Source organism: Eleutherodactylus coqui, chromosome 2 (genome assembly GCF_035609145.1).
Source record: "Eleutherodactylus coqui strain aEleCoq1 chromosome 2, aEleCoq1.hap1, whole genome shotgun sequence".
Classification (NCBI taxonomy): domain Eukaryota; kingdom Metazoa; phylum Chordata; class Amphibia; order Anura; family Eleutherodactylidae; genus Eleutherodactylus; species Eleutherodactylus coqui.
This window is the reverse complement of record NC_089838.1, coordinates 69,456,448-69,471,227: the sequence shown is the minus strand read 5'-3', so window position 1 is coordinate 69,471,227 and position 14,780 is coordinate 69,456,448. Positions and strand designations below refer to the sequence as shown.

Below are 14,780 nucleotides of genomic sequence, written 5' to 3'. Positions count from 1 at the left end.
CCTACTGGTGCCTGTAATATGAAGGTATGTTTCACATTAGTGTAGAGAGTCAACATTCGGGTAATTTCTGAAGTAGTCATTTACTTAGTATGTTCACAATGTTGAAATTCACGTAGGAAAATCCAACTGAGATTTCACTGGAAAACGGTAGCGGAAGTCTATGCGTTTAAGTGTGGACTTCTGCTGCAGGTTTGTATTGAAAGCTGCCACGGGCACTAATGTGGATTAGTCTCCTTTGATATGTGTGCAGAAAACCCAATAAGAAACCCATGTCAAGAAATGAGATGTCACTTTTTTTTTCCCCAATGTGGATTTTAGTTTCAACTGTTTTTATTGAAAATTTCCGCAAAATAATTCTAGTGTACAACATCCTTATTTCCCCACGCAGGGGGCCAATTATCACTGATTTGAAGTACTATAGGTTATACCATAGCAACATATTCGTAAAAATACAATACTGGGAAGGGGTAACAAAAGAAATATATCAAGGGGTTCATATCAATTCTCCAATGGTTGTATATTAAATGTCGAGAGTTGGTTTCTAGTGGGGTAGTTAGGTGAAAGATAAAGTATAGCACAGTCCTGGGACCTCTAAATGGTCAATCCAGGGCTGCTATGTATTTAGGAAATTGGGCAGGGGGGACGTTCTGATAGCGTGGATCCTTTTGCAGAGCATAATTGTGGAAATTCTATTGGTCTCTGGAAAAGAGAGGCTCAGGATTTTCCATTTGAAGCTATATGGATCCTTACGGCCATACAAATGACCCGAATAAGCCTATGGGCTCTGAATTTAAGCTTTGTTGGCTGGTCTTCTAGAAGGAAAACTGTGGGAGATTAAGATATTGGGCTCACAAACAGTTGATTTATTAAATTATGGACTCGCTGCCACAGCTTAACAACCTCCGGGCGTCAGGAACTGTTTTTGTTGTGGATTTCATGTGGAATCGATACAGATTCCATGTCAACTTTCCAGGAAAATATGTGTGATCACGGCAATACAGTACATAAGTTTACATACAATGGGTCCACAAAGTCTTCAGACCCTTTCTGCATTTTATTGTGTTATAGCCTTGTGAAAATTAATTTTAAAAATCAAGTTTTTCCCCATCATTCTGCACTCAATACCCCATAATGACAAAGTGAAAACAGAATGCTAGGCTCATTACATGGTACTTGAAATTTAGTTCTGGGGGCCTCCCATTTCTCTTCATCACCTTGAAGATATTTCTATATCTTTATTGGATTCCACCTGTGGTAAATTCAGTTGACTGGACATAATTTTGAAAGACACACCCCTGTGGTCTCGCAGCTCACAATGTATATCAGAGCCAAAACTGAGCCATGAGGAGGAAAGAACTGCTGGTAGAGCTCAGAGACAGGATTGTGTGGAGGCACAGATCTGGAGAAGGCTGCAAAAACTTTCTGCTACACTGAAGTATCCCAAGAACACAGTAACCTTCATAATTCTTAAATGGCAGAAGTTTGGAACAACCAAGGATCTTCTTACAGCTAGGTGACCCACCAAATTAAGTAATTGGGGGAGAATGGCCTTAGTAGGAAATGTGACCAAGAACCCAATGGTCACTCTGTCTGAGTTCCAAAGATCCTGTGTGCAGATGGGAGAAACTTCCAGAAGGTCAACCATCACTGCAGCTCTCCACCAATCTGGAATTTATGGAAGAGTGACCATAAAGAAGCCTTTCCTCATTAAAAGACACATGGAAGCCCGCCTACAGTTTGCCAGAAAGCACCTAAAAAATTCTCAGACTGGGAAAAAACAAGACTATCTGGTCTGATGAAACCAAGATTGAACTTTTTGACCTCAATTCCAAGTGGTATGTCTCTAATATTTGGAGGAAGCCAGGGACATCAGACTGAGCAGAAGGTTCACCTTCCAACAAGACAATGACCTAAGCACACAACCAAGACAACACAGAAGTGGCTTATGGACAACTCTGTGAATGTCCGTGACTAGCCCAGCCAGAGCCCTGACCTGAACCTAATCAAACAGCTTTGGAGAAAACTGAAAATAGCTGCCCACAGACGGCCCCCATCCAACCTGACAGAGCTTTAGAGCATCTGTACAGAAGAATGGCAGAAAATCTCCAAGTCCAGGTCTGCAAACCTTGTGACATAATACTCAAGAAGACTGGAGGCTGTAATAGCTGTCAAAGGTGCTTCAACTAAGTACCAAATAATGGGTGTGAATACTTACGTCAATGCAAAATGTTAGTTTTTAAGTTTTAAAAAATTTACAAAGATTTCTAACTTTTTTTTTTTACTTAGTTGTCTTGGGGTATTACGTGTAGAATAATGGGGAAAAACTTGAATGTTTTATTTATTTACACAAGGCCATAACATAAGAAAATGTAAAAAAGATGAAAGAGTTTAAATATTTTCCAAACCCACTGAACACTCATGTAGTCTGTACCTCTACTATTGTGTAACCACATCCTATCATACATTACAATATAATATCTCATTTGGGCCAACTGGGAGGCAGCACATTATCCTTGCTGGAACTGGGAGATCAGAACACTAAATGGAGCATAAATACATATGAACATTTCTATAAATACTGTGGACTAGTGTGTAAATCAAGGCCACCACAAACATAATCGCAGAACTGAAAAAAAATCGGTGAAAGACAGGAGTGCATGGAGAACATTGATCCATAAGGTGTCCGAAGGTCGGATGCGACTGAACAGATAATCAGCTGTAACAGCTGTGGCAGAGAAGAACGATGTTTGCTCATTTAATTCAATGGAGCCGGCAATACAGCCGCCTCCATTGAAAGCCATGCGCTGCGGGCGATTGCGGGATGAATTGTCGGGAAGGGCTTAAATATATAAGCCCTTCCCTGCAATTCATCCAGAAATGTATAAAAATATAAAAAAAAATATATACTCACCTTGTCCCGGCAGACGGAGTTCAGCGCTGCCGGCCTGCAGTGGGTGTGAGTGGGTATGAGTGAGAGCTGCCCCTGATTGGCTCAGCGCTGAGCGCATATAGAGAAGAGAACAGGAATCGCAGATCCCAGATAGGTGCGATCTGCGATTTCTGTTCTATAATTTATCAGACGAGCGCATAAAAAGCGCTCATGTGTGCGATACCATTGCAAAGCAATGGTTTTAAAAAATCGCCGAACGCATGCGCAAATCGCACGAAAAAACGCCCGTCTGACTAAGGCCTCAGTCTGCAAATGAATGAAGATACCCTTTAACCAATTTAAGGCTAAGGTTACACCATGACTTTTGGTCACAACAGGAGTTACGCAACCAAAGATCACTTTGTAGCCCTGCAAACTCGCACTCTCATTGAGGTCAATAGAGTTGTGATTCTAGTAGCAAGTGGATGTTATGATGACCTGCAGGTTGCAAAAAATACACTGTACTTAGGATTTTTTTTGATCCGCGGGTTGCGGCTAATTGGGACTACACTGTGATTTTTGGTTGTGTGACACAAAAATTGCCATGTAGCCTAACCTTAAACAACGTATAAAAAATGACATTTCTTTTACATCCAGTTCATCCTGTTCTGTAAAAGATCTTTGATTAGCCCGCAGTGCTGGGTTTCTTTAGTACAGAGCATCAGTCTAATCAATGACCTGAATAGGAGGTGTACAGAAGCAAATACATATTGGATTCCCCCGGTGGAAGAATCGACTGAGCGCTAATTAATTGTATTGAGGGAACACTTTGAATGAATCCTCACTTTCCACTTTCTATGGGATTTAGTGTGATGCTAAAGGTCATTTGTCTTTATCAGCCCCATCCTGATCCTGATTCAGCTAAAAGTAATACATTTCTTTAATGGAGAATCTGTGTTTGCCGGATCAAATTGTCTGTTTATTTAAGCCGTCGAATGTTGGGTAAAATGTAATGTCAATTTTGAAGGACATTAAGCAAGGGCTCTAATTTCCATGTTATAAGTTATGTTTCCACCTGCCTAAAAACGGAGTCATTGTTAAAGGTGCCATTTGATGACTTTAAAATGCTATGTAAATATGTGTAGAATTAATTGGCAGGAAAGTGACTTTTGCCAGATCAGACATTGTGACCGACTCATGCTCAATTTATTTTGCAAATGTCACTGTGGGCTGCATCTGTCCATCTGTTGAATAGATTCTGTACAATTGCCTTACCTTGTACCATAATCCGGAGCACTATATCATATAAACCTGAAGACAAGGTGCACTTTATAAGATGTACAGCTGTTCAAGAAATACTTGGGAGAATTTCAAAAAGTAAATTGCCCTGTAGATTATTGATGTGCTGTCACAATAAGAACCATGGAAAACTACGTGAATACTTGTGAAACAGGTGTCCAGTACTTTGTGCATGTGACTGGTAAGTATTACTGGGACAATGACTGCTTTTCAGAAGACTCGATACTTAATGATATCAATATAGGGAAGGTATAGCGTAGTTATCATATGCTATATATTGCACCGTATTACTAGACACTCTAATCAGGATACGTTAAAGAGGATCTGTCAGCTCTCCTACATTTCTGCTTTAGTAAATAATTATATACCCTATAATATAAGAATTCTGGAGTATCTCTTTATAGCTCTTTGTTGTACCATTCTTCTGTTATTCGTCCTAGAAATGTATAGCATAATTGACAAATGGGTGTTACTAGTTGGCGGTATGCTCTTGCATACTCTAAAATTGTCCACTCAATTTTTGCCAATGTTAGACTATTTACCTCTCAGTGACCGCCAATATGCCTTTTCATGGAGGTTACTAATTGGCTTTTAAACTTGCACATACATCTTTTTAAGGTGGTGGCCTGACTGACTATTGACAGTAAAGTTCCTGCTGTAACTGCCAAGAATGGAGAAACCTCAGATCCTGTCCGTTTACCCCTTACACACCACAATCAATAGCAACTGCAGTCTGTAGGCAGATAATATGGGGATGGGGCTCTTTTTGGCACCCATCGGCACCCCACAATGCAATCGCAAGGCAACAATGAGTTCCCATGGCAGCATGAGGCTTGACAAAGGTTCCCATGTCTGCCATGTAACTCAGCCTACTAGACCCTGTTTCTGGTAGAGTCTAATAGGCTGACGTCATAGGCATTGTAGAATGCAGTACATAACTAATGCAGTGTACTATGCTAGTGATTGAACTATCATGTTTTCAAGTTGCTTGAGGGACTAGAAAATAGTGACAAAAAGGTTAACAAAGTTTCATAAAAAAAAAAATCCAGTTAAAGAAATACATTTCTCTCCACAAAACCCTCATTAAATGGATAAAACATTTTTTAAAAAGCAGCACATATTAGGTATTACCATGTTTGTAATGACCCAAACAATGAAAATATGTAATTATTAGAGATGAGCTAACGTACTCGGTAAGGCCGATTTCGCAATCGAGCACCGCGATTTTCGAGTACTTCACTACTCGGGTGAAAAGATTCGGGGGGCGCCGTGGGTGAGCGGGGGGTTGCAGAGGGGAGTGGGGGGGGGGAGAGCTCCCCCCTGTTCCGCGCTGCTACCCCCCGCTCCACCACGCCACGCCCCACCCCTCCCTCCGACGACCCCCGAATCTTTTCACCCGAGTAGTGAAGTACTCGAAAATTGCGGTGCTCCATTGCGAAATTGGCCTTACCGAGTACGTTCGCTCATCTCTAGTAATTATTTATCTCGCTTTTGGAATGCCATAAAAGATAATTTAAACTTTAATGCCAGAATTGCTATTTTTCCTTTGTTCATCTCACAAAAAATGCAATAAAAAACTATCTAGAAGTCACATGCACCTCAAACTGGTACCAATTAAAACTATAATCCTTCTAGGAGAAAAAAAAGTCCTCGCATAGCTCTGTTGCTGGAAAAATAAAAATGTTACGGGTGTTAGAATGTGGCGATCCAGATTGACTTGTTTTTCTATAAAAATGTTAAAAAATCTATAGAAACTTGGTATCACAGTAATCGTACAGATCCAGATAAGGCCAGTAAAAAAAAACCACAATGATGAAATTCTTGGGTTTTTTTCCACCCACTTTCCCCCTGAAAACTGTAATAAATGTTATACAACACATTATATGTATCCCAGAGCGGTGCTATAAAAAAATACAACTCTTCTCACAAAAAACAACAACATACCTCATACGGCTATGTCAACAACTCTTGCCATATGAAATCACTTACTACTTAAAGGGATTGTCCCGCGGCAGCAAGTGGGGCTCAGCACTTCTGTATGGCCATATTAATGCACTTTGTAATATACATCGTGCATTAAATATTGGCCATACAGAAGTTATATACTTACCCCCTCCGGTGTTGGCGTCCCCGTCTCCATGGCGCCGACCGAAGCCTTCTTCTGCCTGGATTAGACGCGCTTGCGCAGTCTGCCCTCTTCTGTCCGGCTCCGGCGTGCTCGCGCCACAGAGGTCTTCTGCGCATGCGCAGAAGACCTGTGCGGCGTGAACACGCCGGAGTGGCCCCTCCAGCGGGACAGAAGAAGCAGACTGCGCAAGCGCCTCTAATCCAGACATGCCAGAAGTGGTGACAGATCCGCTTCAAACATTTAATTTCCTCGGTTTAATGTTTTCTATGTATAGAATTAAAAATATACAAAAAAATGTTTAACTATTAGAGATGAGCGAACGTACTCGTCCGAGCTTGATGCTCGGGCGAATATTAGGGTGTTCGGGATGTTCGTTATTCGTAACGAACACCACACGATGTTCGGGTTACTTTAACTTTCTTCCCTGAGAAATCTTTTCCATATGCGCTCAATGGGGCCGAATTCATGAATGGGTGTGAGTGAGGGCTGGCCTCTGATTGGTCAGGCTGTGACCATTCAGAGGCATCTTATTCAGCAGGCGGGGATTTTAAATCCCCGGCTGCTGAATACTACTCACAGCTGTTCAGAGCAGTTCAGGAGAACTGCAGCCTGCCGCGCTGAACTCCGTCTGCCGGCACCAGGTGAGTATATATATATTTTTTATTTTTACACATTTCTGGATGAATTGCAGGAAAGGGCTTATATATTTAACCCCTTTCCGACAATTCATCCCGCGATCGCCGGCAGCCCATTGCATTCAGTGGAGTCGGCTGTATTGACGGCTCCATTGAATTCAATGGGCTAACATCGTTCTTCTCTGCCACAGCTGTTACAGCTGTGGCAGAGGAGAACTTGCTGTGTCGTTCCCATCATTTTCTTGAATTGCCAAGATTTTCACACATGAAAACCTTAGCAAGCATCGGCGAAATACAAAAATGTTCCGGTCGCCCATTGACTTCAATGGGGTTCGTTATTCGAAACGAACACCCGAACATCGCGGGAAGTTCGTTTCGAATAACGCGAACCCGAACATTTTGGTGTTCGCTCATCTTTATTAACTATTTATTTGACGTTGTGTGTGATTTATGCTTTTTAATGAATTGATAGAAGACTTTGTTTACACCATGAGCAATGCATGTAAGGGCTCATGCCCACAAGCGTCGCGGGATACGCCCGCGGATTTACGACGCGGGAGCAGCTGATCCTTTAAGTCCTATAACTTGTGAGGTGCAGCCTCCAAGATTTAAACTTGTTTTTGTAACACATCCCACAGATGCTCGAATGGGTTGAAATGTGTGGAATTTGGATGCCAAGTCATCGTCTTAAGCTCTTTGCTATGTTCCTCAAACCATTCCTGAACAATGCTCTTAGTGCGGCAGGGTATATTATCCTGCTGAAAGAGGCAACTGACACTAGGGAATACTGTTGCCATGAAGGGGTGTACTTAGTTTGTGCAATGTTTAGGTAGGTGGTTCATGTCAAGGTAGCATCCACGTGAAGGCCAGGACCCAAGGCTTCTCAGCAGACTATTGCCAAGAGCATTACACTTCCATACCTGCTTGGTTTCATCTCATAGCATATCTTGGTGCCTTCTTTTACATAATGTGACCGTCTAGGTACTTATCTGGGAAAGAGAAGATGTGATTCATGAGACCAGGCCGCTTCTCCATACAGTAGCTCCAGTTCTGATGGTTACTTGCTCTTTGTAGGCTCTTTCAGTGGTGGACAGGTCAGCATGGGCACTGTGACAGGTCTTCGCTTCAAAGCCCCATATGCAGCAAGGTGCAATGCACTATGTGTTCTGACTTCTTTCTAGCATAGCCAGTATCAGCAATTTGCACTACAGTAGCTTTTCTGTGCTCTTCATCAATTACCCTTTGGCATACATGACTCTGTCACCTGTTCACTGGTCCACCTTTGGTAGGTACTATCCCCTGCCTTCCAGGAACACTCTACAAGACCTACCGTTTTGGAGAGTTCTTTGTCCAAATCACTCAGATTCTAATGTTTGCCTATTTTTTCTTCTTCTAACACATCCATTTGAAGAGCTGATTGTTGACTTGCTGCCTAATATATTCCACCCCTGGATAAGTGCCATTGTCACAAAATAATATTTGTTATTTATTTCACTTGTCCCTGATTTTAATGTCATGGCTAAGCATTATATGTAACTATGTAAAACAGTTGCGTATGCAACCTATTAACTCTTATTGTATAAAAATATGTATTGTGTGGTAGACATCTTTTGCTGGATGTTTTTAATTTGAAAAGAGTACTTTGCTTTTCAATGGAATTGAAAAATAAGCTATGCAGATGTGTGCCACCTGAGTGTATGACAAAGGGATACTCTCACCCATGCAATCTTCAGACTGCCTAATCCCCACAGTGCATTACTAGTGCTAGACTACCAATATCTGCTCTCTGATTGGCCAGAGCTGCTCATGTGTTCAGTACTGTCCTGTCAGAGATCGGGAACCAGCGGATTAGAGGGGCAGTAAAAAAGACCACCTACAGATAATATATCTCCTTCCCCCTCCTGTCCTGGGATTTAATTTTGTTCCTTAACTGTAGTGTCACTTTAATAACATACATCATTCATTTTTTGTGATTTTGGAGTACACTTTAAATGAAGCATGTTTACCATAATGTTGCTATATGAAGTTTCTGTATGCATGAGGCTTTGGCCATACTCTACACCAGGAGTTCTGGATATGTAGGTGGCCAATAGAGGCAGGAGAGAACAATTTGCATGTTTCTGCTTACTATCCTACCCCATTTTTCCTGAAAATAAACCCTACCCTATTTTTTCAGGAAGACTTGAAATATAAGCCCTGCCCTGAAAATAAGCCCTAGCTGCATTACATAGAAAATGCAATATAAAATAAATAAATAAATCTTGGTATTTGTATAGCGCCAACTTATTCCGCAGCACTTTCAGGTAATTATTACTTATTACCCCCCACCAAGCTGGGTTCTCATTTTACCAACCTCGGAAGGATGGAAGGCTGAGTCAACCTTGAGCCGGCTACCTGAATCATGCGGGGATTGAACTTGCAACCTTCAGGTCATAGGCGAGAGCTTACACTCTGTGCCACATGAGGCTCAATATATTACCTAACAAGCTTGGTCCAGGTCCTTCCCACTTCTTTTCAGATCTCCAATGCGCTTCTTGCAGTTCTCTGCCATCCACAGACGATCACTTCCTAATTACTGGATTCATAAATCTCACCTCCAGGAAACGATGGCTCTGATTGGCTGAGCAGCACTCGAGAACCAATCAGTGCAGCACTCGATGATTGGTTCATCAAATGCTGCATTGATTGGCTGAGAACCAATGTCGAAGAACCAATCACAGCCATCGCATTGTGGAGGTGGGATTTATGAATTGGCCAATCAATGTCGGAGCCCTGGAGAGCAGCAGGAGGGACCCAGACTGAGCCTTCTAGGTAAGTATAATAAGACATCACCACAAAATAGGACCTAGTGTCTCTTTTGTGGAAAAAATTAAATTAAAACAGGGTCTTATTTTCAGAGAAACATGGTAGATGCAAGATGAATTTCCTTCTTGTAATGATATGTGATGGTAGTGGGCATGAAAATAAATAACGTTAAAACTAGAATAATCCTTTTAGTAATCACTTGCACAATGGACATCTCCTACATAATCCTACATAATTGGGCAGCTGTAGCTTATTAGCAACATTAATGTTTTGGACATTGCTGCCTATAACAAATTTGTTATTATTATAGACGCCTCTGCTCGGCGCTGGAATACGAATTCATGAAAGAAGAGTCACTGAAGATCTCCGTCCTTTCCATGACCGAATGGAGGAATGTTTCAGGAGTTTGAAAATAAAGGTTGAAAAGCAATATGGTGTGAGAGAATTGGTAAGACTCATTTCTTATACAGCTGCAATCTCTTCTTAATTAGACGCTGTGTACAGAAAGATATGCGCTAAATTTTAGTTATCTACCACAATAAAAATGTTGATTTTCTATATTTCTGCCTGATAAATATGAGATTATTTTCAGGGGGAGGGAGTGAAGGGCTAAAGATAGACATTTATTTTGGAGCTCACATTTTTTAAGGTAAGTAACTGTAACACGTTAACAGACCATATATTCCCCTTGTGATCGTTCTCATGGGATCTACTGATAACTCTAAACTGTTGTTTATACAATTTAGAAAATATGATTAATGGATTGTAAGAGTTACGCATCGATCTCAGCACATCATCTCTCTGCAGAACATCGCGGTCATTACTGTTAGTTTCTTATTGCTGATCATACTATTTGTAAACTTACACTGGTGCTTGAAAGTCTGTCCATATTCCTGTGTGATTTGGCGACCTGTTTCTTTTTTCTTAAAAAACAGGGATCTATCAAAGTCAGATCTTCACAATACATGTTTGTGGAAGTGTATTATAGCACGAAAAAAAAGCCGATTCATGAGGACCTCAGAAGAAGAGTTGTTGAAGCTCATCAGGCTAGACTAGGTTACAGAACTGCATAAATCAGGAAAAAGATGCATATCCTGCACTCATAGGAATCTATTGCATATGTAACTATTGCAAGGAACTTACTTCTGGGGGAGGTCCCAATCCTTGAGACCTCCCTAAAAGTGTTCAGTGCCAGGAAAGAGAGAAGATTCCACAAGTCTTCCAGCAAAGAGATATATTTTTTCTAAAAAACAATAAAAATTTCCAATATGCAAACAGTGCCAGACTCCAAATAGTGTAGATAATGCAACGCATTTCAGGGCAAAGAAACAGGGCCCCTTTTATCAAGCATGTCATCTACCAAAGTATTAACAGTTTTCTAGTAACGGTTCGTGGGTTGTAGCGTTCTTTCTGGAACGCCCAAACTCCATGACATCATCAGAGTAGGACTGTATCTCGTCGGCAGGCATATTACTGCACCAGACTCACTAGTGCAACATACATGTGTCCCCATGCATACAACGGTACTCAAAATAATAATAAATGGAAGTTATAATCTGAAAAAGGGGGAAGAGAAACTAGGAAGCCATTGGGTTAGCGATATGACGTGCTTACGTCATATGTACTCGACACTGTCTTTTCCCTGGATTACAACTGTGATCTGGAGCTGATTCCTGGTAACTCTCCACTCCATGGATGTACTTGGTACATAGGATTCCATCATATTGACTGCACCTTGGGGACGTTTCCCTGACTTGTGGCTCACTTCTATCAAGCGTAGCCACAAGTCCTCGGTGAGTCCCCCTTTCTTTTCTTATATTCTAACACATCTTTTTATCACTGAGCACGACCCCTGAATATTCTTTTCCAAGGTTAGAAAAGTATCTTTAAAAAATGTGGAATACATCAATTCACAGTCAGACAGATTGTGTACAAATGAAAGAAATTCAAAATCATTATTACCCTCCCCAGGAAGATCACCCCAACAGTAAGTCGTATAATAGTCCACGTGATCACAAAGAAGCCCAAGATAACCTGTAAGCAACTAAAGGCGTACCTCACGTTGGTTAATGTTCATAAGTCCACTATCTGGTCTGCATGGCAGGATTGCAAGGAGAGAGCCACTGCTCTCAAAAAGAACCTTGCTACCCATCTGCAGTTTGCTAAAAAAAAAATCACCTGGACAAGCCAGAAAGCTGCTGGAATAATGTTTTGTGGACAAACGAGACCAAAATGGAATTTTTGGCTAAAATGCGAAGCAATATGTTTGGAGAAAGAAAAACAGTACATTACAGCATAAAAACCTCATACCGTCTGTGAAACATGATGCTGGTAGTTCATGGTTGGGCCTATTTTGCTGCATCTGGGCCAGGACAGCTTGCCATGGAACAATGAATTCTGAATTATTCCTGCAAATTCTAGAGGAAAATATCTGTACATCTGTCTGTGAGCTGAACCTCCAGAGAACATGAGTCATGCAGCAAGACAACAAACCAATGCACACGAGTCGTTCTACAAAAATTGGATAAAGAAGAATACATTTAAAGTTTTGGAATTGCCAAGTCAAAGTCCTGACCCTAATCCTATAGAAATATTGTGGGAGGACCTCAAGTGAGCAGTTCATGGAAGGAAACCCACCAACATAATAGTGTTGAAGCTGTTCTGTATGGAGAAATGGGCTAAAATTCCTCCAAGCCGATGTGCAGGACTAATTAGCAATTAGCGAAAATATTCAGATGCAATTATTGCTGCAGGGAGGGCTTACACTGGATACTGAAAGCAAGGGTTCACATACTTTTGCCACACAGACATATGATATTGCATCATTTTCCCCAATAAATAAATGATCAAGTCTACTGTTTTTGACCCATCTTTTTATTTGGTTCTCTTTATCTACTTTCAGGACTTGTGTGAAAATCTAATGTAGTTTTAGGTCTAATATAAGTCTAGATATGGAAAATTCTGAAGGCTTCACAAACGTTCAAGCAGCACAGTGCTATATTGTTGCCATTTGAGTAGTAGGCAACCAAAGTGCCAAAATGCTTCCATCTGAGAAACACCAAACAAGCATATTTTGTGTCAGATGCTATAAAGGGATTCTTTATTACAATTACTGTAATTTTTGGATGTCTGTGTGATCACACTCTTATGCCATCTGTATCTTACACCCACACCTCAGTAAACATAGCTTGGGAAGATTTGTGTATGCGTGGGTAGTACTGTACCTTAGTAATTCTCTAGGAGATGAGTTAATAGGTTTTGAAACTAATTCCATTTCATTTCTGCACCCTCGGTAAGAAAACAGCTTCTACATTTTGCATATACCTGTATACCATTTTATGGCTGACTTTAACCTGAATCTGTGCAATTATATAGAATTGATACATACTTTATCAATACCGTCAAACCAGGGAGTCGGATATAGAATTGCCGGACCGAGTGAACAATAATATGTCACATTTCACTTTACCTAGTGATCTCCTGCCAATCACACCACATGAAGCAGGTGTAAGTGAGCAACTACTGAACCCAGCACATTGCGCCCCTGTTATATGAAAACTGCTCCATTCTTTCCTTTATGCATCGATATACTGTATCTATTAGGGAAAGATGTAAGAAAACATTAGAGACATGCAGAAAAATCAATCTTTGACATGTACCTCTGATTATGAAAAACTTTCTATAAATCAATAGTACGTGTGACTATAGGTAACTTTGTAATATATCTTACTAGAGAAAAACGCCTCTCTCTCCACTTATAGGTATGTTCACACAGCAGAGTCCGATACAGATTTTCCCATGTGGATTCCACTTCTAAAACCCATGGCAGAAATCCCCAGCTGAGCTATGGATTTCAACTACACTATGCAATTGTGTGGCTATGGATCAACACCCGGATTTAACCCTTTTCAATAGGCAAATCGGATTCTATGCAGAATTGGTGCAAAATCCACATCAAGAAGTAACATGTCACTTCCTTTTTTCTTGCACATTGATTTTTAAAGACTACATACAGACTATGGAGCAGATTCGTATAAAAAGCCAATGGGACTTTAATTTGATACAGATACATTGTGGATATTGCGCCATATCTGTGTCTGATTTTCTGCATGTTGAAGAGGACCTATCAGGCACCTCCTCTCCCTATTCCTAAACTGTTCACTTATTCCTAACTCACTAATAAGCAACATTTTCTCTGAAGATGGATTTTATCATCTTCACTGAGAGATCAGATTACAGCTACCTATATAAATCTATGTAGAAGTGAAGGGGGAGTAGAAGTAAATTAGCTGCTATATCATCTCCCATGCACAGCATACAGAGAGAAAAAGAGACTTTGCTCCCCTCACAGTTTCCATACATACTACACAGCTATATTGGCTAAATGCTCAGCAATTGTCTTGCCAGATGCTCTCATACACATGCACTCTCAGCTCAGCCAAGCATGTAAGTGCAGAGGGAAGAAAACCGCTACCACAGACCTCTAGCAGCAGCTTATCTCAATAGGATTGGGTAGTTGAAATCCAAGTGCTTATCTTCCTTAACATCTGGCAACGGGGGGGGGGGGGGGGGGGGGAGGGGGGGAGATTCTGGAGGCCCTATACGCAATAAATGATCATCCATGCCTCTTAAAATTAGTGGGTTTGGTCCATATACATCTAGTATGTATAGCTGCCCTAACTGTCTGTAGCACACCCTTAGAAGCAGCACATAGGACATTATACAGCAGCACTGAGCAGTGTAGGTGTGAAACTAGCACTGGGGTGAGAGAAAAAACTAACTTGCGCCTTCAGCAGCAACATCTCTGCCTCTTTATCACTCTGCAGTTGCTTCCTTCTCTTCCTCTCCTTTCTATAAACCTTTATGACAACTATAATGTGATCTCTCAGTAAAACTGAAAAGCCATGTCTTTTCAGTAAGTGGGTTTGATCAGTGAATTCTGCGTAATTGAAAAAGGTAAGGAGGCTCGTAAGAGATGGGAAGGATAGATGCCTGATGATTCAAGAAGAGGCATTTTTCTGTGATACAATACATTGCAAAATGT

General features: G+C 41.0%; 1 protein-coding gene across 2 annotated transcripts in view; it reads left to right on the top strand.

Annotated features, from left to right (window-relative positions):
• DOCK2 (dedicator of cytokinesis 2) overlaps nucleotides 1-14,780 on the top strand; it is a 677,690-nt gene that overhangs the window by 635,853 nt on the left and 27,057 nt on the right. For both annotated transcript variants that reach the window (XM_066591098.1, XM_066591097.1), the window contains exon 47: nucleotides 10,047-10,184. In XM_066591098.1, the coding sequence (XP_066447195.1) occupies nucleotides 10,047-10,184 (138 nt within the window). The remainder of the gene's footprint in view (nucleotides 1-10,046; nucleotides 10,185-14,780) is intronic.